The sequence below is a fragment of the Heteronotia binoei genome, chromosome 15, assembly GCF_032191835.1.
Source record: "Heteronotia binoei isolate CCM8104 ecotype False Entrance Well chromosome 15, APGP_CSIRO_Hbin_v1, whole genome shotgun sequence".
Lineage (NCBI taxonomy): Eukaryota > Metazoa > Chordata > Lepidosauria > Squamata > Gekkonidae > Heteronotia > Heteronotia binoei.
The window spans coordinates 21,018,618-21,043,433 of NC_083237.1; the positions used below are offsets into that span (position 1 = coordinate 21,018,618).

Consider the following 24,816-nt stretch of genomic DNA (forward strand, 5'->3'; position numbering starts at 1 on the left):
AAAAAAAAAAAGCCCTGGTCATATCTATTTACAGCACAGCAGGGAAGAGTCGGTGGAGGAACAGCCCTTTGGCCTTCCAGGGAAGAGATGCCTCTCCAGATTCCATTCTGCTCCTGCTAGAGCCGCTACTTTTGCATACCTTTTCTTCCTGGCTCAGTGCTGTCCCCTAGTGGCTACCCTGCCACTTAAGGGTCCTACTACAACCTGAGAATCAACTTTTCAACCTTTGGGTCCCTGTGTGTGCCACATTGTTAAGCTATTCCAAAGCAATTCTCCCACAACTATCAGAGAGTGTATCTTCTTCCCTGGAAATCACATGAAATCAGTTCCCAGCTGCCCAGGAAAAGAACAACTTGGAACCTCTTCCAAAGAGTTCCATTTGAGTTTCCTTGTCAAAAGGCTCCCCTAATATCTGGACGGTTTTCTTCTGACCATTATGAGTAGTCACTAACTCTGACTTGGAAGCACACATTCTCTGTTACCTGACCTTTTTAGGTGGAGATGCTGGAAACTGAACCTGGGACTTTCCACATGGGAAGCAAAACATCTAGTACTGAGCCTCTAGTCCCTCCCATTTTGTTTTCCCCCTAAACCTCTCTACAAATGCCATTAGGGTTGGATTCACCCTCACATTACAGAAGGCTGTAGAATAGGATTGGAAAGTCCAGCTGGCACAGAACACCTTATTTTGATTACTGGGGACGTAGGCAGACTGTGCATACCATACCTATCATGCCATTGCTCCGTTTGTTACAGACCAGTTCCTGGTTCCCATTCCAGATCACCTGCCAAGTCTTCCACAGCCTTTGTCTCGTACAGGGCCTTTTTTGTAGCAGGAACTCCTTTGCATATCAGGCCACACACCCGATGTAGCCAATCCTCCTGGAGCTTACAGTAGGCCCTGTACGAAGAGCTCTGTAAGCTCTTGGGGGATTGGCTACATCGGGGGGCATGGCCTAATATGCAAAGGAGTTCCTGCTACAAAAAAAAGCCCTGGTCCCGCAGATCTGCCTCCCCTGATACAGACCACAACAGCAGCTTCACGGCTGAGCAAAGCCTTCTGAAGGCGCCACCCCGCAACACAGGAGTGGTCAACGGCTGGCCCTCCCCAAGCGTTCCCTCTTGTGGCTCCATGTGGAACGGCTTGCTTGAAAAAGCTGGCTGTGTCCAACCCCATTAGTGTCCAGTAATTCAACCTTTTCTAAAGCTTTCTAAAACCGGAATGTCTTGAACTGCCCCAGGGTTGCCAGTCTCCAGATGGGGGCAGGGGATCCCCGTTTGGAGGCCCTTCCCCGCTTCAGGGTCATCAGAAAGCGGGGCGGAGGGATGTCTGCTGGGCACTCCATTATTTCCTGTGGAGACCGATTCCCATAGGCTATAATGGAGCATTGATCTGTGGGTATCTGGGGCTCAAGAGGACTGTTTTTTGTGGTAAAGGTAGTCCCCTGTGCAAGCACCAGTCATTTTTTACTCTGGGGTGATGTCGCTTTCACGTTTTCACAGCAGACTTTTTACGGGGTGGTTTGCCATTGCCTTCCCCAGTCATCTACACATTCCCACAGCAAGCTGGGTACTCATTTTACCGACCTCGGAAGGATGGAAGGCTGAGTCAACCTGGAGCCAGCTACCTGAACCAGCTTCCGCTGGGATCGAACTCAAGGTTGTGAGCAGAGGGCGCCGACTGCAGTACTGCAGCTTTACCACTCTGCGCCACGGGGCTCTTTGTTTTTTGAGGTAGAGGCACCAAATTATCAGCACAGAATCCAGTGCTTTTCCTCAAAACACTCCCCCCCAAAGTTTCTATACCCATCTTTCCCTTGCCCCCTATTTCTGTTTGTATGGAAACTTAATAAAACTTTGAAACCCCAAATTTCAAAGAGATTGGACTGGGGGTCCAATTCTATGAGCCCCCAAAGAAGGTGCCCCTATCCCTCATTATTTCCAAATGAAGGGAAGGCATTTAAAAGGCATCTGGTCCATTTAAATGTGAAAGCCAGAACTCCCCTTGTTTAATGTGTTTGTCCTGGCTCCACCCCCAAAGTCTCCTGGCTCCACCCCCAAAGTCCCCAGATATTTCTTGAGTCGGACCTGGCAACCCTAACTCCCCCCTCCCCCATTTCAGCTTTGTATCTTATTGTAGTCAGGCCAGAGAGACTAAATCATCGTGGAGGCTGACATGAGTCATGAAATCCCAAAACTGGAGCTTGGTTTGGCAGGGTCCTCAGCAGCGTTTGTTTAAAAATATATTACTAATTTTATTTTTAGTAATATTTCCATTGCAAAAGGGGCCCCCCTCAGGGTCTTTGTTTTTTAGAAATCCTATTCATATTGTAACCCTTTAATTTTTTTAAAAAAGATCCCTGCCTGTAATGAATTTAGATTCTAAATTAGATAATTCTGTAAAGAGACGAATGCAGGAATGAGAAAGGCCAAGACAGAAGGATCAATAAATACATTTGTCATCTTGTAAAAAGTCAATAATCCCGAAACTGCAGTAAACGAGCCAAAAATAAGTCAACGAAAGAAAAGTTACTGAGTTGCTGTTTCGGGATCCAGCCCCAATAAATAATGTGTAACTATCTCCATACTACTTCTTCTCCCACAAGATGGCCGCATTCCACACAAGGGGCGTCCGTTCTGCCATCCAAATCTCATTTCTTCCACAAGATGGCTGCTTTCCACATAGAGGTGTCCCTTCTGCCATCCAAGTCTCTTCATTTCCCAAAAGTAAAGACCCAATCTGGCACAGGGAAGAGTTCAGTGAGGATGGTTCATTCATCCTCCACACCCACCCCATACCTTCCACCTTCCCACTTCCTCAGTCAGCAGCATTCAAATTCTTCACGGGCCGCCCTTGTCCAGGCATACTCACTCCTGCTCTCCCTCAAAAGGGAAGCTGGAAATGGAGCAGAGGCCAAAGGCCTGGAAGAACCAGAGGAATTGTTGCCCACCAGCAGGGGTTCTATTGTCTTGTTTGGGACCTTGAAAATGGTGCGTGGGCAGAGGGAACAAGTACCCCTCTCCTTGCTCCCATGCCGCAGTCCCAATCAGGATTGGGCCTCTGTGGTGTTTGTAAACAGAGGGAACTTCAACCCTAAAATGGTAGAGTTGTTCCCAGGGGGAACTTGGGGATGGTACCACATCTAGTTGGTCCTCACACAATTGCTCCCTTGAGAAAATATTCCCTCAATACAACCACTGGAAAAGCTAGCGGCTGTTCCTCTCACGACCAATGCAAAAGTAGAAACGCAGGCCTTCAACCCACCAGTGATTATCCTTTGCATTCCTGGAGGAGAGTTAACAGAGATGGCTAGCCAGTCTCTTAATGCCTCATTCTAGAAGCCATTAATCCAACCACCCGTTTTTTCAGCCACCATGGAAACCAGTCACAACTCCCAATTTGTATCATCCCCCTCTGACAATCAAAATATTGCTTTAAAAGCTCCACTACCACTTGGGTGCCAAGTTTGCACTCTCTTCCCTATCAGCCAGTAGTCTTAAACATCCAGTTCAGTAATCTTGGCCTTTCTTTTTGAAAATGGCTTCCCACAGCAATGCAACTCATCAATGGCTGCACTACCTAACACACTCTGTTGCAGCCTGAGAAACCAAAGGATCACTCCTCGACTCACCCTGGTAACCAATACACTTCTCTCCTTGGCAATAGTTCCCACGGTAACCCAACAACCCTGCTTCATTGCCATGGTTACCAGGACACTGCTCTAGTGTCCCGTTCTCCTGTTTTTCCATCCCTGAGAAGGAATTACCTCCATGAACCCAAAATGTTAACATAATCTCACAGTTCCCCAACCAAACTAATCCTTTAACCATAAACTCTCCCTGCCAACCTTGTCTAATGATCAATAAACTCTTCATGATAAAAACATGAGTTCTTTGATCACCTTGGTAACCGTTCCCCTACCTAGCAACTGATTGCCCATCACCAATTCTTCTTCCTAAGGACCAGTTGCTTCCCTGGCAACCACATCCCATGCTCTGGCCAATCCCTTCCCAGCAAGTAGTTACCATGAGCAACACTGCTTCTTCCCCTATTCACGCTTCTGCCCTTCATTCTACCCCCCACTGCCACCCCATAATCCTCATGGAACATGGGTCAAGGTGAGATGGTGGCTGCAGTGGCAAAATGGATGACACAAGGGACGAGCCAGGAGAAGTCGGTGATCTCTGAGGGGACAGAATTTGTTCTGAGTCACCATCTCTGCTGTTTGGTAGGCGAGCAAATGCTGTCCAGATGCCCTGTGGGCGTGGCTTATCCCCCGGGGCAGGGGCAGGGTCGCCATGGACACGTTGGTGGCGAATGAGAGTGGAGGACCGGCCAAAACTCTTGCCACAACAAGCGCAGCTATATGGGCGGGCCCCCGTGTGGGCCCGTTGGTGCACCGTGAGGTAAGAACTGTCTCCGTAGCGCTTGCCACACACGTTGCACTTGAATGGTTTCTCGCCTGAGTGGATTATCTGGTGGCGGATGAGGTGGGAGCTCTCCGAGAAGGATTTGTCACACTGGGTGCAGCGGTAGAGCTTGACCCCCGTGTGCGTGCGCTCATGACGCACCAGGTCCGACCGCTGAGAGAAGCTCTTGGTGCACGACTGGCAGCCAAACGGTCTCTCCCCTGTGTGCACCCGCTGGTGTCGTATCAGGTGGGAGCTCAATGTGAACCTCTTCCCGCAGTCCGGACAGTCAAAGAATTTTGGGGCAGCAGACCCCATTCGGTGGTAGCCCAGGCGACGGTGACGGTTGCCCCAGGGATGCCTCCCTCGGGAGGGCTTTTCCCCTCTGACTTTGGGACTGGGGATACCATCGCTGACGCTGCCCCCGGTACCCTGCAGTGCCTCACATGCCTTTTCCCAGTCAAGGACAGATGGGGCGACCACTGAGGTATCCTCTGGATCCAGCCCATCAGGGGCCGTGCGGGCTTCATCCTCCTCTTCTTCCTCTTCCCATTCTTCGTTCTCACTGGTGGTTGCCTCATCTGGAAAGAGGGGAAGGAAAACATGAATTAAAATGCAAAGATGAAAATTACGTATTATTTGTGCATCTGTGTGTTTTACATTTAAAAAAATATATTTTTGCATCTCACTGAGTACAATGCTGATATTGGAAACATCCAGATCTCAGTTCAAAGTAAACGTTGTGCCGATTGATTCCATCTGTTTATAAATTCCAATCTGAAACTGAAGGGGGGGCCTACGGCTCAGTGTTTGATGTCACGCAGGTCTCAGGTTCAATCCCCAGCACCTCCCGCTAGTTTGGTGTAGTGGTTAAGAACATAAGAGAAGCCATGTTGGATCAGGCCAATGGCCCATCCTGTCCAACACTCTGTGTCACACAGTGGCCAAAAAACCCAGGTGCCATCAGGAGGTCCATCAGTGGCGCCAGGACACTAGAAGCCCTCCCACTGTGGCCCCCAGCACCAAGAATACAGAGCATCACTGCCCTAGACATAAGAACATAAGAGAAGCCATATTGGATCAGGCCAATGACCCATCCAATCCAATACTCCCTGTCACACAGTGGCTGAAAAACAAACCCAGGTGCCATCAGGAGGTCCATCAGTTGGGCCAGGACACTAGAAGCCTTCCCACTGTGCCCTTCCCAAGCACCCAGAATACAGAGCATCACTGCCTCAGATAGAGAGTTCCATCTACACCCTGTGGCTAATAGCCACTGATGGGCCTCTGCTACAGATGTTGATCCAACCCCCTTTTGAAGCTGTCTATGCTTGCAGCCGCCACCACCTCCTGTGGCCAGAATACAGAGCATCACTGCCTCCTGTGGCAGAATACCTGTGGCCAGAATACCTCCTGTGGCCAGAATACAGAGCATCACTGCCTCATCACTGCCACTGCAAGCATCTATGCTTGCAGCCGCCACCACCTCCTGTGGCCGAGTCCAGGCCCTTGCTGACGGAGACTCACATGCCATGGCTCCAGGCAAAAAGGTGTAGCGGGGGTTTGTTCTCTCCATCAAACTGGAGAGCCAGTTTGGTGTTGGAGAGCCAGTTTGGTGTAGTGGTTAAGTGTGCGAACTCTTATCTGGGAGAACCGGGTTTGATTCCCCACTCCTCCACCTGGACCTGCTGGAATGGCCTTGGGTCAGCCATAGCTCTGGCAGAGGTTGTCCTTGAAAGGGCAGCTGCTGTGAGAGCCCTCTCCAGCCCCACCCACCTCACAGGGCGTCTGTTGTGGGGGAGGAAGGTAAAGGAGATTGTGAGCCGCTCTGACACTCTTTGGAGTGGAGGGCGGGATATAAATCCAATATCTTCATCTTCTTCTATCTTCTTCTTCTACTTGGTTAAGTGTGCAGACTCTTCTCTGAAAACAGGTTGGATTCCCCACTCCACCACTTGCAGCTGCTGGAATGGCCTTGGGTCAGCCATAGCTATCGCAGGAGTTGTCCTTGAAAGGGCAGCTGATGTGAGAGCCTTCTCAGCCCCACCCACCTCACAGGGTGTCTGTTGTGGGGGAGGAGGGTAAAGGAGATCGTGAGCCGCTCTGAGACTCTTTGGAGTGGAGGGCGGGATATAAATCCAATATAAGTCCAAATCCAATAGCTTCTCATGGGGGCTTTCAGGGCAAGAGATGAGCAGAGGTGATGTGCTATGGCTTCCCTCTGCACAGCAATCCTGATATTCCTTGGGGGTCTCTCATTCAAGTACTAACCGGCCCAAACCTACTTAGCTTTGAAGCTCTGACAAGCTGAGGGTTGTCCGGAGCATTACAGGAGTAGTTCTCCAAGACCCAAGCATAAGCCCTTTACCAGAAGATGGTCCATAGCAGGGCATTTTTTGGAGCAGCAACTCTTTTGCATATTAGGCCCCACCCCCCTGACGTAGCCGATCCTCCAAGAGCGTAAAGGGCTCTTAGTCCAGGGCCTACTGTAAGTTCCAAGAGGATTGGCTACATCAGGGGGGTGCGGCCTAATATGCAAAGGAGTTCCTGCTACCAAAAAAGCCCTGGTTCTTAGTCTGGGGAAGTGCAGCCCAGCTGTGTCTTATGGGCTTACTTCTCTACAAAACATTTCACTCTGGTTCTGGCCTTTGCAATGTAAGGTTCAACCTCAGTGTTGTCTGAGAGCCAGTCTGGTGTAGTGGTTAAGTCTACAGACGCTAGTCTGGGAGAACCAGGTTCGATTCCCCACTCCTCCACATGCAGCAGCTGGAATGGCCTTAGAATCATAGAGTTGGAAAGGACCTCCAGGGTCATCTAGTCTAACCCCCTGCACAATGCAGGAAATTCACAAATACCTCCCCCCTCATCCATCCCCAGTGACCCCTGCAGGCTCCATGCCCAGAAGATGGCAAAAACCTCTAGGATCCCTTGCCAAACTGGCCTGGAGAAGAATTGCTGCCTGACCCCCAAAGTGGCAATCAGCATTTCTCTGGGTGTGTGAGAAAGGGCCACAAGAACTAAGCGTGATGCAACCCTTCCCACCCTCCTTTTCATGATCTGCTTAATTCACAGAATCAGCATTGCTGTCAGATGGCCATCTAGCCTCTGCCTAAAAACCTCCAAGGAAGGAGAGCCCACCATCTCCTGAGGAAGCCTGTTCCACTGAGGAACAGCTTGGATCAGTCTTAATTCTCTCAGAGCTGTTCTGTTCAAGTGTAGTTCTCAGAGAGTTCTCTCAGCTCCACCTACCTCACAGGGTGTCTGCTGCTGGGAGGGGAAGGGAAAGGAGACTGTAAGCTGCTCTGAGACTCAGTGTAAGGTAAGGTAAAATTTTATTTGTATCCCGCCCTCCCCGCCTAGGCGGGCTCAGGACGGCTAACAACATTTATACATATACAATAAATATAAAAGCTTAACATTAACAATAAAACTTAAACTTAACATCATAAAAACCCGTTAATGTATTTAAAATTCATAGTTTAATTTAATCTGGCAGCAATGGTGACATTCTGACGCTAATTTCTGCCAGCATGATTATTTCCATATTGACATAGGTCCTTGAACAGGACCATGTTGGCGTGTCCTTAGTTAACAGCAGCAGTCAATATATGCTTGTTTAAAGAGGGCGGTTTTGCAGGCCCTGCGGAACTGATCAAGGTTCCGCAGGGCCCGCACCTCCTCAGGAAGCTGATTCCGTAGGGCGGGGGCCGCTGTTGAAAAGGCCTGTACTCGGGTACTCTGGAGCCTGATCTCTTTCGGCCCAGGGATGGTCATTTTATTTTTACCAACTGACCTCAGTGCTCTCTGGGGTTCATATGGGGAGAGACGGTCCCTCAGGTAGGCCAGTCCTCGGCCGTATAGGGCTTTAAAGGTAATGACCAACACTTTGTACCGGACCCGGTAGGTAATTGGCAGCCAGTGCAGTCCGCGCAGCCCTGGCCGTATGTGCTCCCATCTCGGGAGCCCCAACAGCAACCTGGCTGTTCCCTCTACGCTGAGTTAGCGTGAGCTAGCTCACAGATTTTTAGCCTCCAGCTCACACATTTTTGTCTTAGCTTAGAAGCTCACTAATTTATTTATTTATTTACTTATCAGATTTATATCCCACCCTCCCCCAACAGGCTCAGGGCGGCTAACAACAGTTTAAAAACATTAACAATTTACAAACATATTAAAATTAGATCTATAAAAACATTTCCATATATATTAAAAATCCGAGATGGCAAGCTTCTGATTTCCATTATATTAATTCAGTGAGATTGTCGATGCTGAAGGTAATAGCCACCTCCACCTAACCATTAAAGGCAAGTTTGAAAAGTTCGGTCTTACAGGCCCTGCGGAACTGTGGCAGGTCCCGCAGGGCCCTGATGTTTTCGGGGAGGGCATTCTACAAAGTGGAGGCTATTACCGAGAACGCTCTGGCTCTAGTGCTGGTCAATCGAGCTTCTTTCGGTCCAGGGATCTTAAGGAGATTTTGAGACCCTGAACATAGTGCTCTCTGGGGTACGTATGGGGAAAGGCGGTCTCGAGGGTAGACAGGTCCCAGGCCATATAGGGCTTTAAAGGTTAAGACCAGCACCTTGAAGCGAATCCAGAACACCACAGGCAACCAATGTAACGCTTTCAGCACAGGTTGAATGTGCTCCTGTACAGGTAGCTCCATTAACAACCTGGCTGCTGCGTTTTGCACCAGTTGCAGCCTCCGAAGTTGAGTCAAGGGCAGCCCCATGTAGAGGGCATTACAGTAGTCTATTCTCGAGGTGACTGTTGCATGGATCACTGTTGCCAAGTCGTCGCGCTCCAGGTATGGAACCAACTGCCTTATCTGCCTAAGATGGTAGAATGCGGATTTGGCAGTGGCTGCTACTGGGCCTCCATTGTCAGCAAAGGCTCCAGGACCACCCCCGAGCTCTTGACCCTGGATGCTGGTGCTAATAGCGTCCCATCAAAGGTTGGCAAGGGGATTTCCCTACCCAGGCCACTGCGACTCAGGCACAGGACCTCTGTCTTCGCTGGGTTCAATTTCAGTCGACTCTGCCTGAGCCATTTCACTACAGCTTGCAATGCCAGGTCCAGATCTTCCAGGGCGCAGCTGGACCAGCCTCCCAACAATAGATGGAGCTGGGTGTCATCCGCATACTGGTGACAACCCAGCCCGTATCTCTGGACAATCTGGGCAAGGGGGCGCATATAGATGTTAAACAACATCGGGGAGTTGACTGCCCCCTGAGGGACCCCACACACAAGAGGATGCCTCTGGGACAACTGCTCCCCTATAGCCACCCCTAGGTGTATGCTGTACGCAGTAGCTCACAACTTTAATGCCAACAGCTTACAACTTTAATACCAGCAGGCCACAAAGAAGAATTTTTGCTCACAAGACTCTGCAGCTTAGAGGGAACACTGCCGAGATTCTAATCTTTTATTCTTCTCCAGGCCATGTCTAGCAAAACCCATTCTTCATTATGCATTCCTTTTCCTAGCTACTTGGTCCTCTGGTCGGATTGCTCCAGCCCTTACGACCCTCTAAAGTAAAGGCTACCCTAACTTGGCTTCACATTGGACAAGTCGTCAGGTGTTCTGCCTCTTCTGAAGCAGACCCACTTAGAATAAACGAGATGTGTAGCCATGTTTGTCTGTACCAGTAGAAAAGGGCAAGAGTCCAGTTGCACCTTAAAGACTAACCAAACTGATGGCAGAGTAGAAGCTTTTGTGATCTGAAGAAGGGAGCAGTGACTTAGATTAAAGTGGAAGATGAGGACTGCGGAAATCCTACCGACAGTGTGTGATACAAAACAGTCAAGGCAGCTGCGGCTCTCAGCACACTGCACTGGGATTGGCTGGCTTCCCTCTTCTCTGAGACAATGGGACTGCTCACTTACCTGTATGGGCATCTCTTGAGCTTCTTCTTTCTTCAGGCCTTTGGTCCTGGTTTGGGACCAGGGGTTCTTCCCTTTGCTCCATCCAGGAGATCAGGTTGGGCTTAACAATGGGGAAACCTGCTCAGAAGCAGAAAACATGTTTCTTAACCCCATTTCTCTCTCTAAAACCCCATTTCTCTCTCTAAAACCATCTCTTAACATGTCCTGTGTCCCAGATGGGATGCAGGAATGGATGGACCATTATCTCATTTCAGAACGGATGGACCATTATCCCATTTATATCTAATATGCTTCTTCTTTAGTTTGTTTTTAAAGGCTTGTTTTCTACCTTCAGTTTTTTATAGCATGGTCTTCCGGGGGGAGGGAGAAACTTTTCTTTTTTAAGAGGAAAGGAAAGGTCCCCTGTGCAAGCACCAGTCGTTTCCTACTCTGGGGTGACAATACTTTCACAATGTTTTCACAGCATACTTTTTACGGGGTGGTTTGCGATTGCCTTCCCCAGTCATCTACACTTTCCCCCCAGCAAGCTGGGTACTCCTTTTACCGACCTCAGAAGGATGGAAGGCAGGGTCAACCTTGAGCCAGCTACCTGAAAACCCAGCTTCTCCCTAAGAGGCGGAGGACATCTTGGGTGTTTCCCACCGTCCAATCAGGGAGGCAGGAATCTTAAAAAACTTCCCCTTCCTGTGGATGTGGGAACCACCCTCCTTCCAGTTTATTTCCTGCCTCGACAGGGAGTAGCAGCGTTTAGGCTAGGTTCCTACCCTTTCTCATTACGTGCCTATCTCTTTAAAAAAAAAAGATATTTTTCTTTCCCTTCAGTTCCTACCTTGTTATATCATCTCCTGATATTCTACCTCAGATCTTTTTTTCTACCTTTCAATCCGTCCTTCAGTCCCTCTCAGCTCCTCTGCCTTCTCCCCCCCCCCCCCACTTTCTTCAGCGCTTCAGAAGCGGTGCGGCTGTTTAAACTCAAGCCGCGGCCGAGCGCACAGCATTCAAGCCGCAGAAGAGAGGGAAAATGACGCGTCGGTCAAGAGACGCGTTCATGGACGACGACCTGGTTCCTGACGCCTGGCGCGGAACCGAGAGGCCCGCCTCCGGAGCCGGCATGACTTCCAAGCTTGCCTCGGCTACCGGCAACGTGCCCTGTAGGGGCGAGAAGCCCAAAGGCGAACGCAGGCGGCGCTGGTCTTCCCCAGCCGCGGAGGAGGCTTCCTCGTCAGGGCTCTTCCTCACTAGCGGCGGCCATCTTGGAGAGCGCAAAAAGGCGCGAAACGGGGACAGACCTCAGCCATGCAGCTTCCAGACGCAGGAACGTCCCGATGCCAACCTCTTGGCGGGAGACTCAGTTGCGGATGAGACCCAACCTGCAATGGAAGCCATGCAGACCTGCCAGCCCCAGACGGACTTGAGTAACATACCCTTTATGGGACCCTCCTTTTTTACTGAGTTTCTTGAATCAATAAAACAGATGGTGGGGGCAGCAGTCAGAGCATCTGGCCATAGGAGACCAAGGTCCCCCAGGTCCAGTTACTCCTCCAGATCCCCTTCTGCAAAGAGGTCCAGAGATAGCTCCAGCCACCATAGGGCTTCAAAGAAATCTCTGCTCTGTGACCAGATGGAGAGCGAAAGATCCATTTCTGAGACCCACTCTCATGATTCCTATGGGGGAGATCGGGAGGAGGGCGAATTCTTATCTGATGAGGAGATAGAGGACGTTGCAGTTCCGGAACCCTCATCACGGTTTTTCAAGGCAGAAGAGTTCCAACCTCTTTTAGCCAAGGTGCTGTCTGCTCTAGACTTACAAACATCACCCGAGGAGCAGGAGTCTCCCCACCCACTAGCCAACCCCAAAAACAAACCCAAGGGAAATACGGAGTTTTTCCCCAGATTCAGATCCTCTGAAAAGGTTTTTCCCTTCCCTGAGTTCTTTGAGCGTCAGTTGAAATCTGAGTGGGCCAAACCTAGTACCAACAGGCAGGTACCCAATTCTATCAAGAAGCTCTATGAATTACCTGCCTTTGCTAACGATATGCTGCAAGTACCATTGGTGGACGCACCAATCGCAGCCTTACAGTCCCACGGTCTGTTAGCTGAGGATGGCCATGGCTCGGTGCGAGACAACTGGGACAAAAAGATAGACTTGGCCTTGAAGAGGAGCCACGAAGCTACGGCTCTAGCCATCAAGGCAGCTGCGGCCACCTCTATAGTTTCCAGAGCAGCGATCGTCTGGATAAGACGGCTTACCCAGCTACTGCCAGACGTGGATAAACGGGTCCTGGAAGGTACCAACAGACTCCTTAGGCCCTCACTTTCTCCGCTAGAGCAATGGCATCAAGCACCGTAGCAAGGAGGGGGTTATGGCTCCTGGCCTGGCCGGCAGACATGCACTCGAAGTCCATCGTGTCAGCATACCCATTCCAGGGAGAAAAGCTATTTGGAGACACCCTGGATAAGATCCTGGTGGAAACACGGGATAAGAAAAAGGCCATGCCCAAGTACCTGCACCACTCCGATAAGAGAAGCTTCGGGTATGGTTCCTTTCGTGCCTCCTCCAGCTTCTCCAAACCAAAACAGGACTTCAGAAGAACAGCCTGGGGACAGTCCAAACAGAGTTTCCGAAAGGGCTTCTCCAATTCCCAGTTCCAGAGGAATCAGCCCGATAGGTCCGACAAATTCGAGAAGGGCCCCAAGCCCAACAAAGCATGACTGGAATTCTATTCCAGTGGGGGGCCGTCTACTACACTTCCAGCAGGCGTGGGCGGCCTCGAGGGTCGATGCTTGGACGTTGGAAATCGTTTCAAGGCCCATAGAATTCAAAAGGGCACCTCAAGATCGTTACTTGGTGTCTCCTCTTCGCTCAAACCCAGAACGAAAAAGCATCACCCTCAAAGCAATTCAACATTTACTGGACATTGCAGCGATAGAACCTGTTCCTCCATTGCAGAGATGTCAAGGCGTCTATTCCATCTTCTTCACGGTGCCCAAGAAAAACGGGGACTGGAGAGCGATTCTAGACCTAAAATTTTTAAACAGGCATATCAACCTCCGTCACTTCAGGATGGAGTCCATCAAATCTATAATGGAGTCCCTGCACCATCAGGACTACATGTCATCTCTGGACCTAACAGAGGCATATCTGCACATTCCAATCCTCCCAGCACATCGCAAGTTTCTTCGCTTTTGCGTAAACGGGACTCGCTACCAATTCAGAGCCTTACCTTTCGGCCTGGCAACGGCACCACGGGTGTTCACCAAGGTGTTGGTGAACCTGATAGCAATCCTCAGACAGAGAGGGATACATGTGCACCCTTACCTCGATGACCTGCTGATAAGATCCTCGTCAAGGGAGAGTGCAGAGCAGGACGTTATACACACCATATCCTGCCTTCAACAAACGGGTTCATAATCAACATTCCCAAGAGTCATTTACGGCCGTCCCAGAGGCTACAACATCTGGGTATGGTCATCGACACAAGGATGAACTCTGTTTTCCTCCCAGAAGACAAGATACTGAGGACCAAGGCATTGGTGCTCCAGATAGTGCGGGAGCCATCGTCGTCTCTCCAGACCCTGGCACGACTTATGGGTCTTCTAGTCTCAAATCTAGAGGCGCTTCAATGGGGCCGTTTTCACACCAGACATCTTCAGATGTTTTTACGTCCTTATCAGATCCAGATCATGGAGAAGCGCCCTATGTCGTTGACTGTTCTCAAGAAGGTCAAGGAGAGTCTCCTGTGGTGGACGAAGGATCACAACCTGCGTCAGGGGAGAACGTTCCTCGTAGAGAAGGAAATACAGCTTTTTTCGGATGCCAGTCTTTCAGGTTGGGGGGCGACCCTCAACGAGATACCTACCCAGGGCCAGTGGACAACCGAGGAGGCGAGTCTTCCCATCAACCTTCTGGAACTCCGTGCCATTCGACTGGCTCTCCTGTACTTTCAGAACCAGGTGACCGGGAAGCATGTCCTGGTTCGAACGGACAATATCGCTGCCAAGGCTTATTTAAACAATCAAGGGGGGTCCAGGTCGACTTCCCTTCGCAAGGAGGCCGTGAAACTGTTCGAATGGGCGGAGAGACATCTGAAGTCCATAAGGGCGGAGCATATCAAGGGGACTTGCAATATCAAGGCAGACTGGCTCAGCCGGGAGAGCATTCAATCGGGAGAGTGGTCTCTCAACAAGAAGCTTTTCTTAACGATAGTGACACGCTTCGGCCCGCCGGTGTTGGACCTCTTTGCATCTTCTCAGAACCACCAGCTTCCTCGATTCTACACGAGGTACTACCACTATCAAGCGGAGGCCACGGACGCGTTAACTTCTCCCTGGCCGCAAGGCCTTCTATACGCCTTTCCCCCAATCCCGATCATTCCGAGGTTGCTCAGAAGGATCAGGCTGCTAAGGGCCGACGTCATTCTGGTTGCTCCCTGGTGGCCGCGGCGTCACTGGTTCTCCTCAATCCAACAGATGTCAGTAGCAGAGCCGCTTCACTTACCAATCTGTCCAGACATGCTGTTACAGGGCCCGGTGTGGCATCCTCATCCAGACTGGCTGAGGTTGACCGCTTGGAGGTTGAACGGCGCTCTCTTCTAGATCTTGGTTATGCAAGTGACATGACGAACACCATCCTAGCATCCAGAAAAAGCTCCACAACGCGGATCTACGACATGTCCTGGAAAGCCTTCCACAGATGGTGTCGGAGAAAAGCTGTGGAACCATTGCATCCTTCTGTCCCCAAGATCCTACAGTTCCTTCAGGACGGTCTCCATTCTGGATTGAAGCCAGCTACCCTCAAACGTCAGGTGGCAGCCTTATCCTCAGTTCTCCAGCAGGTGGACGGCGTGAACCTCTCATCTCACCCCCATGTTCGACACTTCCTTAGAGGAGCTTCCATGAGTTCTCCTCCACAAGTACATCGGTTTCCTACCTGGAGATTGAACCTGGTACTCTCGGCCCTAACAGGTCCTCCTTTCGAGCCCTTAAGTTTTGTATCCCTAAAGTTCATGCGTATGAAGACCATCTTTCTGGTGGCAATAACATCGGCCAGAAGAGTCTCAGAGATCGGGGCCTTATCGATTAAAAGGGAACTGTGTGTGTTCCACAGGGACAAGGTAGTCCTCTATCCAGACCCTACCTTCCAACCGAAGGTCTCTTCTAGATTCCATCAGAGTCAAGAGATCAACTTACCATCCTTTTGTCTGGATCCCAAGCATCCCAAGGAGCGCACATGGCATACCTTAGACGTGCGAAGAGCAATTAAGGTCTATCTTACAAGAACTGAATCTATCTGAAAATCAGACTTCATGTTCATTAATATAGCGGCTCCTAGACTGGGACAGAAGATGTCCAAATCAGCAATTAGCTACGCCATCAAGCAGTGTATATCAGAGGCGTATAAGGCGTTAAACCTTCAAGTACCACCAGGGATCACTGCACACTCAACTAGGAGTGCGGCCACCAATGCTGCCTTCAACAGGAATGCTTCCATAGAGGAGGTGTGCAAGGCAGCTACGTGGTCATCTATCTCCACTTTCATCCGCCACTATAAGTTGAACACATATGCGTCGGCGGACGCAGCCTTTGGCAGACGAATCCTGCAACACGTGCTGCCTGAGTAGGACGATCCCACCCTGGATGACATACTGCTATGGGAGCACCCAAGATGTCCTCCGCCTCTTAGGGAGAACGACCCTTGGCACTTACCGTGAGGGGTCCTTCTCCTAAGAGGACAGGAGGACATCTTGCCCTCCCCTTCTTCTATCGCCCTACCTTGGGCAGCATCTATCTTTTATGTACCTGTATCTAGCTTCTTCTCCTGTAGCCTTCGTCTACAGCTGTTGGTTACTATTTAACACAGGCTACCTGTAGTTTACCTGTTCTCTCATTTTCTATACGAGTTTATTTCAGTCGGTATGGGAGGCTCATGCCAAGTTTTTGTACCGACCACCAGTTAGCTCACCTTTTTTCATAGCAGCGATGGTTGCAAGAGTTTTTTACTGCTTCTCAGAGTCACCCGAACTGGAAGGAGGGTGGTTCCCACATCCACAGGAAGGGGAAGTTTTTTAAGATTCCTGCCTCCCTGATTGGACGGTGGGAAACACCCAAGATGTCCTCCTGTCCTCTTAGGAGAAGGACCCCTCACGGTAAGTGCCAAGGGTCGTTCCGCCGAACAGACAGTTCTTTTTTTAAGAACTGGACATTAAATCATTTTTTTTTTAAAGTCAACTGATGTGCGAAATAACTGCCAAACCTTTCAAAGCATAAATTGGATTCAGAACCACCACCACAAAAACTGAACGATCATCAAGCTTGATACTTTTGCTAATTAGTCAAATACATGAGATCTGGACAGCTGCATTCCTCTGCCTGTAGCAACAGAAAAGAGGGAGACTCCAGGAGCGCAAAGAATCACAATCTTTGTGGCAGAGGAAGAGCTTTTGTGAGTCACTGTTCACTTCTTCCGAAGAAACAAGCAGTGACTCACGAAAGCTCATAAACTGCCACAAATTTAGTCAACAAATTTGTCCTTTCCTAAAATATATTAGTATTGTAAAACCATGAGATTTGCTATGTAAAAAAAAGATGCAGTACCTGCAGCCTGCTTTTCCTGCTTTGCTAACCACACAGAGGCCAACCCCTTTACTAGATGATCAGCATAACAAAAATTCATTACTGAAAAGGTGCCCACCCACCATTTTGGGAGTCGTTTTATTTAGGACCACATTTGATTAATTTACTAGCAGACCACATTTAATTTTGCCTTTTTATGTAATCTATGACGTAAGCTCCGCAAGGATGAACGACAACTAATTATTTTTAATAAATAAAATAGGTCCTGCTGTGTTTAAACCAAGATGAGGCATCTGCTTGCCAGTAAAGGCCACTGCGGGACACCGAGGGTCCAACGGTTCTTGACGCCTTACCCAATGAGATGACGTCTCTGTAATTCTTCTGCATCACGTCCCTGTACAGCTCCTTCCGACGTTCATCCAGGACACCCCATTCCTCCATTGCAGTCCACCCGAGCCCCTGTAATGGTATGAGATTTAAAAAACATACACAGCTGTGACCACTCACTCCCCCTTACTGCTGCTTAATGCCGCACTGGTTCCCGATACAAGCAAGATTTCAAACATGCATCCAAAATAAAGCTTGTAATGAGGGGAACTTACTCAACTTTGAGCAATTGAGTCGAGTTGATGGCTCAATTATGGGGTGGAGCTTTGGCTTAGTGAAAGAGTCTCTGCTTGGGATGCAGAAGGTCCCAGGTTCAATACCCAGCATCTCCAGTCAAAGGCAGTCGGCAACGTGAAAGACCTCTACCTGAGACCCTGGAGAGCAGCTGCCAGTCTGAGTAGACAACATTGACCTTGATAGACCAAGGGTCTCTGATTCAGGATAAGGCAGCTTCATGCATTGTGAGTTTGGGTACAGATTTATATGAAGCTCGCACCTAGCTCAAAAGCCACCCAGAGATTCACAACAAATATCACATTTGTATCTTTCTCCCAGGGTAGGTTAGGTTGAGGCATAGTGACTGGCCCAAAGTAACCCACTAAGAATCACGGAGGGGCGGGGTTTTGAACCCAAGACTCCTTTGTCTGACCCCAGCAACCTACTCAGCACTCTTCTGCAGGTGTCCCATCCTGGTGTTCTGCAACAGCAGGTATTTGTGGGTGAGCATTAATTGAGTTAAAAGAGCCCCGTGGCGCAGAGTGGTAAAGCTGCAGTACTGCAGTCGAAGCCCTCTGCTCACGACCTGAGTTCGATCGCAGCAGAAGCTGGTTCAGGTAGCCGGCTCCAAGTCGACTCGGCTTTCCATCCTTCCGAGGTCGGTAAAATGAGTACCCAGCGTGCTGGGGGGAAAGTGTAGATGACTGGAGAAGGCAATGGCAAACCACCCCGTAAAAAGTCTGCTGTTAAAACGTTGTGAAACCAACATCACCCCAGAGTCGAAAATGACTGGTGCTTGCACAGGGGACTACCTTTACCTTTTTATTAATTGAGTTAAAGTAGTTGCAAAATTAAACACGCCCCCCCTTCAGTTACAATGAATGCACAAGGAATTTTAGGGACCAAACACAGCTCAATACGACAGACAGGTCAGATTTGGATACGCATATACAAAGACAGGTCCCAGACTAACTATGGAAGACAGGGGATCAAAGCAGAAGATATTGGCTAGAAATTTGTGAAAGCTGGCTTCGGAATTCTTGAAGAAGGGGGCAAGATGTGCACAAATTAGGTCTGTGGAGAAGTTCACGCAAGATCCCATTCTTTTACTGCCGATTAATTTACGTGAAGTCAACACCAGTGCACATAATGACAATACAGTAAATCGATAAGAATCCTTTGCTCATCCACTAAACCAAATTATTTTTCCCTCCCTCTCTCTTAACACTGGGACTCGGGGTCACCCAGTATAACAGTTGGGCAGCAAATTCAGGATGGGCAAAAGGAACTACCTCTCTGCACCTCGAAAAGTTAACTTGTGGAACTCACTGCCGCAAGATGCAGTGAGAGTCACTGGTTTAGACTGGCTTCTAAAGGGGCCTGGGCAATCATCACAGCTAGCCCAATCTCATAAAATCTCAGAAGTTACGCAGGGTCGACCCTAGTTAATCCTTGGATGGGAGATCACCAAGGAAGTCCAGGGTTGGTACGCAGAGGCAGGCAACAGCAAATCACCTCCGGACATTTCTTGCCTTGAAAACCCTATGGTTTTGTCATAAGTCGGCTGCAACATGACAAGGGTGGGGAAGGTGTATTTGCAGCTATTAACCTTGAGAGCTAAATAGAACCTCCATGTTCAGAGGCAGCTGAATAACAGATGTGGGGAGTGTGGGTTTGGCCATCAACTTCAGGCTGAAAGGCATCTGGTGGTCCAGTTTTGGACCCTTTACTGGCTGCGCCCTTCGTCTCATCTGTGGGTCTCTTGCTTTTTGGCTCCGCCCACAAGAAAAGATCTGTATTAACTCCACCCATCTTGCAAATATTTAAAAAAATCATTAGCGCATCACAGTGGCAACTTAACCTGCACCGTCCCTGAGAGATCTTCAGGGAGAGAAGGAGAAGCCAGGCAGCGAAGCAAGCAGAGGGCAGCAACTAAGCGGAAGAACGGGAAGAAGCCAGATACGAGCTGGGGTGTGGATGTGTGAATGCTATGCCCCATGCCAACCCAGGGAAACGTTAGCCATCAAGAACCAGAAGAGACTTTGGGGAGTTTTTAAAAAGTAAATTCCAGCATCACCTTGAAGGGAGGGTGGGAAGAGAGAATGTCTTTGCCGCCTCCCAAAGTGGAACCAGCCCTGTATGGCAGGTTGCTTTTTTTCAATGACAGCAGGTTGTGCCAGGTAAGTGCCGCTACCAAGTCAGCTGGGGAGGGGGGCACAAAGCTCCAATATACCCAACCTCTCCCCTACCTGGGTCAGTCGCCTGTGGCTCTCCCGCCCTCCCCATTTCCCCAGTCCCAAAAGAAAGCTTAATTCCCCTCTCTGCTCCTCCCCTTTGCCTGGATCTTTGCTTTTCTGCATGCATCTTTGCCCAGGGAAGCCCACTCACCCAGTGCCTTCCTTGGGCTTCGTGGGGAATGCAACCCCCCCTCTATGAACTTGCCCCCTTCTTCTCGGAGGAGGAGGGGGCGCGGGGGGGGGACGTGATCTCAGGGGCCCGGCCCCTTTCTCCACCCCCAGCTGATGAAAGGGAGAGAAACACACACACATCCGCGCCTTGTGCGCCAACCGGAAGTTCCCCGCACAATCCCGAGTCCTCCTGCTCCTGCGAATGCAGTCCTCTCTAGGAGTTAAAGGAAAGCGCGGCTCCGTCGTTTTAACTCCTGGCTCGGCGGAGTGGCAGGGCTTGTTTTAAAATTTAATGGAAAGCCTCCCCGGTTCCTTGTTGGCTTAAGCGTGCCTGCCTTACCAAGGCTGCAATCAAAGGCGCTATATAATGCACTTCCAGTCCACTTTCCAACTGGATTTTGCTAGTTCGCACGGTAAAAAATGCAGTTGGAAAGTGGATTGAAAGTGCATTATTTAATGTGCGCAACAATAGGTCAAGCTCAATACTCCCTCTAAGGTGTGGAGTCTTGTGAGAAAAAATTCTGTTTCTTGAGCTACTGGCATTAAAGTTGTGAGCCGCTGCATAAATTAGCTTGCTCTGGAGCCTTTTTTTCCTGAGCTAAGACAAAAATGTGTGAGCCAGATGCTAAAAAACTGAGCTGGCTCACACTAATTCAGCTTAGAGGGAACACTGGTCAAGCTGGTAATTTTTTTTTCATTACTGTCTTTCCATTAAGTTTTTAGATAATGATATATTTTGTCGATACAGCTGCAGCCACGATTTTAGTTTTCATCAAAACCTGCCATATGATAATAGAACTTTTTTTTTTAGTTTTTTGTTAGATAATGTTAAGGTTTTATCATTAATTTGATTGAGCCTACTCACATCTGGGGAAGGCAATGGCAAACCACCCCGTAAAAAAGTCTGCCATGAAAGCAATGTCACCTCAGAGTTGGAAATGACTGGTGCTTTATATGCACTACTGGATTTTTTGGTCTTTAATAAAGTTTTGAAAAGTTAAAAAAAAATTAATGCATGCAGTTGCAGCCTCAGCAACGCAAACATGTTTTAAAAACACACACCAGTTTCTGCCACAAAGGATTCTGCCCACGTGGTGCTCTTATTTAATGAGAACTTTTCTAACATTGTTACACAACTGGGCTAAAGCCGCATGTGTGTCTACTTCGGATGACTGATGCTGGAATGTGAGCACTGGCTCCCCTTGAAAGGCTTTGCCTTCGAGATGATCAGAGGCCACGTGAATTTCTGTCTGGGAGGTTAGTGTGCATTTCTCGCTGCCCTCCAGAGGTGTGGAAGCCAGCCCTTGAAGATGTGAATTGATTGTGCGGGAAAGCATTTGAGTCTGAGCTGGGAGGAACAGGATCATTCAGAAGCTATGGTAATCACACAGTCTCAAATGTGGAAATGTCATGCAGAAGCCTGCAAAGACCCACACAGGTGGCTGCGCGGACACTGGAGTGTGCGGACCTACCAAACACATTGCATCCTATGTGCAATGGGAAATGCAGAATGCCTTCCATGGATTCTTGGTTTCCATACATTTCTTTGTATCCTTTCTCTGATTAGCCTTGTGGCCCAGCCTCCTAACCTCCCTATGTCCAGTTCTCAACCTGTCCCACAAATCCACTTCCCCTTGGGCTTGTCTCAGGCTTTGAACTTCATCAAACAGACAACCCCCCTTTCCTTCTCAGAAGCCAGACAACAAGGAAGGAGGAGGAGGAGGAGGAATTGGATTTATACCCCACCCTCCACTCTGAATCTCAGAGTGGCACACAATCTCCTTTATCTTCCTCCCCCACAACAAACACCCTGTGAGGTGGGTGGGGCTGAGAGAGCTCTCACAGGAGCTGCCCTTTCCAAGGACAGCTCTGCAAGAGCTATGACTGACCCAAGGCCATTCCAGCAGCTACAAGTGAAGGAGTGGGTAATCAAACCCGGTTCTCCCAGATAAGAGTCCACACACTTAACCATTACACCTAACTGGCTCTTTGTTCCCTGAGACATTAGAATATCCATGAACATTCACAGCCAATTCACCTCAAAGGCTTGGCTACTACAAGGAGAATGTGGTGTCACTGTTTGGGGCAGGGCTATGGCTCAGGAAGAGCTTCGGCTTGGCATGCAGAAGGTCTCAGGTTCAGTCCCTGGCATCTCCAGTTAAAAGGACCAGGTAGGAGGTGATGTGAAAGGCCTCCTCCTGAGACCCAGGAGAGCTGCTGCCAGTCAGAGTAGACAATACTGCCCTTGATGGACCAGGGGTCTGACTCAGTATAAGGCAACTTCATGCATTTGCGAAAGTATACCATTTCCTACATTAATTCAACTAATTATGTGGATTTTTAGCTCCATTTAAGGGTAGCTGCTTTCTATCCTTTCTATGACTGTTAGGCAGCTGCCTTAATTCTGAGGAGCCTCATCATATTGCCATTGAATTTCTGAAGTGATTTTTAAGTATCAGATACTAATGACAGAAAGGCGCATTGCAGTTAAGTATTCCCAAGTGGTTCTGACAGGTAAAAGAGATTCACTATCCTGCAGTTGAACTGGCTGTCCCTATCACTCTCCTCAGAGTTATAACAAAGGGATCCTGATTCTGGTCTAAAACTATCGGGGAGGGATGGTGGCTCAGTGGTAGAGCATCTGCTTGGTAAGCAGAAGGTCCCAGGTTCAATCCCCGGCATCTCCAACTAAAAAGGGTCCAGGGAAGTAGGAGTGAAAAATCTCAGCCCGAGGAGACCCTGGAGAGCCACTGCCAGTCTGAGTAGACAATACTTACTTTGATGAACCGAGGGTCTGATTCAGTATAAGGCAGCTTCATATGTACATATGTACCAGACTCACCCCTCCTGTCTCATGATAACCATTGCTAGTAGGTCAAAAACAGTACCACACATACACCGTATCTGCTTTAACATTCCCTCACAAAGGCAAATCCTTGTAACCTTTAGCAGAGGAGGTCAGCCATTTGGAGGGAAGATGAAGAAACTGTGTGTATACCTTGTGGAAGACAGTATTTCAGCCTCAGTTGTGTAGTACGTGGTACAAGATAATCTAATTATGCTTCAGTTTCGCTTGTGTGATATTTAAGTTAAAATGAAAATAAGCCTTTCCTTTATAGGTTTGTCAGAAATGTCTAAAATTATAATTAAAATTATAGCTTTTTAAAAAAAAGTCTACACCAGCTTTCTAAATTCAGCCATGTTGGTCTGAAGCAGCAGAACAAAGTAGGACTCCAGTGGCACCTTTAAAACCAACAAAGTTTAAATTCTGGGTATAGGCTTTTGTGTGCATGCTGCACAGTTCTTTGAAAAAAGTGTGCATGCTCATAAAAGTTTATATCCCGACGTTAAGCAGAAAGGTTTCTAACTCTTCAGGTCTCTCAGGGAGAGAGTGCACAAATGACTAGAACTGTTTATTTTTTAAATATAAAATATCTTTTTATTCCATTCAAAGGTAACCAACATTACATTAGGCCAAAAGCATAGGAAACAGACAAGCAAACACAAAACATGAAAGGCTACCTTTGCTAGACTAAAAGCAGCACTTCTAACTGTGCACAGCAAATAAAGTTTCTTTACCTCAGGTCACCAAGCAACATGGTCTTTCCCCCAAGCTGTTGGGCCGAAATCCTGAGCAACCACACCTGAGTTATTCCAGTCAGGAACCTCTACTGTTGGAGGATGTATCAAAATATACTTTCCCCTTACCACTCAGGTAACAATATCCTCCAACCAGCTTCCCCCATTCTCTAGGTCTTTACAGAGTTTCTTCCATTCCACCCATGACCAATACTCCCTCTAAGCTGTGAAGTCTTGGGAGCAAAAATACTACTTCATGAGCTACTGGCATTTAAGTTGTGCGCTACTGCATCAATTAGTTTGCTCTGGGGCCATTTTTCCTGAGTTAAGACAAAAATGTGTGAGCTGGAGGCTAAAACTCTGTGAGCTAGCTCATACTAATTCAGCTCATGACCTCAGCTCTGATGTTGTTAGACCTAGCTGTAGCCCATAATCAATACCAGCTGGAGAGTACTCACAAATAATCCTATGACTTAACCCTGCATGGGCAAAATTCTGCTTTGCCTCACACCACAGTAAAACTTCGTTGATCTGTTGATCCCTGGCGCCCTAGGCGAGCTGCCTGCTAGCGCCCCCCCCCCCCCCCGAAATTGAAAAAAACAGAGAATTGTAGGAGAAATAAGAGAACTTGAAACTGTTTACATATTTAATTTAGGGGTTTTTTTGTGTGTGAGAGATTAAGCAATAAAAATTGTGAGAATACTACTTGATCCTTTTAGCTGGGGGTGCCAGGGACAAGACCTTCACATGACCATTTCTACTTGATCCTTTTAATTGGAGGTGCTAGTGACAAGACCTTGTGCATGCGAGAAAGATGCTCTACCACTGAGCTATAGCTCCCACCCCATGGCTCTGTTAAAGTAGAGTAGGAAGGATGAGTGGCAGCAGACAACTTCAACAGGAGCCATTTTTTTAATTGGTTCTTCTTCAGCTTTTACATTTGGTTAATTTATCCCTGCCGGGTTCCAAGGAGTCCACTGCGCAGGCCCAGAGAATGCAAAACCAGCTGGGCAGCGTCTGCACTTCATGGTACCTGCTTTCAATTGGGGAAGACAGGCTCCAAGGAGCACACACACTGTGCATGGCGGCAGCACCCCTAGGCCAGGGGCGCCCTAGGCGGCTGCCTACTTGGCCTACTCCCCTGCACCGGCCATGCTTAAAGGTGCCACTGGACCTTTGTTCATCAGCTTTTTAGCTCTTTCCCATCTCCCATTTCAGAGCTGTCCAGTGCGTATGTTATGTGCTGTGTCCAGTCGCTTCCAGTTTAGGGCGACACTATGAATGAATGGCCTCCAAAACAGCCTTGCTTAGGTCTTACAAACTAAGTGCTGTGGCTTCCTTTATAGAGTCCATCCATCTCC

At 48.8% G+C, this 24,816-nt stretch overlaps 1 protein-coding gene across 4 annotated transcripts; it reads right to left on the reverse strand.

The window, feature by feature from the left end:
• Positions 1-2,230: 2,230 nt before the first annotated feature.
• On the reverse strand, positions 2,231-23,697 carry LOC132584314 (zinc finger protein 436-like). Of its 4 annotated transcripts, none has more exons than XM_060256171.1 (4): positions 23,456-23,697; positions 17,219-17,324; positions 10,293-10,409; positions 2,231-4,991 (listed from the first exon to the last, which is right to left on the reverse strand). In XM_060256171.1, the coding sequence occupies exons 2-4, from the start codon at positions 17,304-17,306 to the stop codon at positions 4,069-4,071; spliced, it is 1,128 nt and encodes a 375-aa protein (XP_060112154.1). In that variant the 5' UTR covers positions 17,307-17,324; positions 23,456-23,697; the 3' UTR covers positions 2,231-4,068. The 4 variants fall into 4 exon arrangements, with proteins under 4 accessions (XP_060112154.1, XP_060112153.1, XP_060112155.1 ...); XM_060256170.1 differs by lacking the exon at positions 23,456-23,697 and adding an exon at positions 19,857-20,037; XM_060256172.1 differs by lacking the exon at positions 10,293-10,409.
• Positions 23,698-24,816: the final 1,119 nt, after the last annotated feature.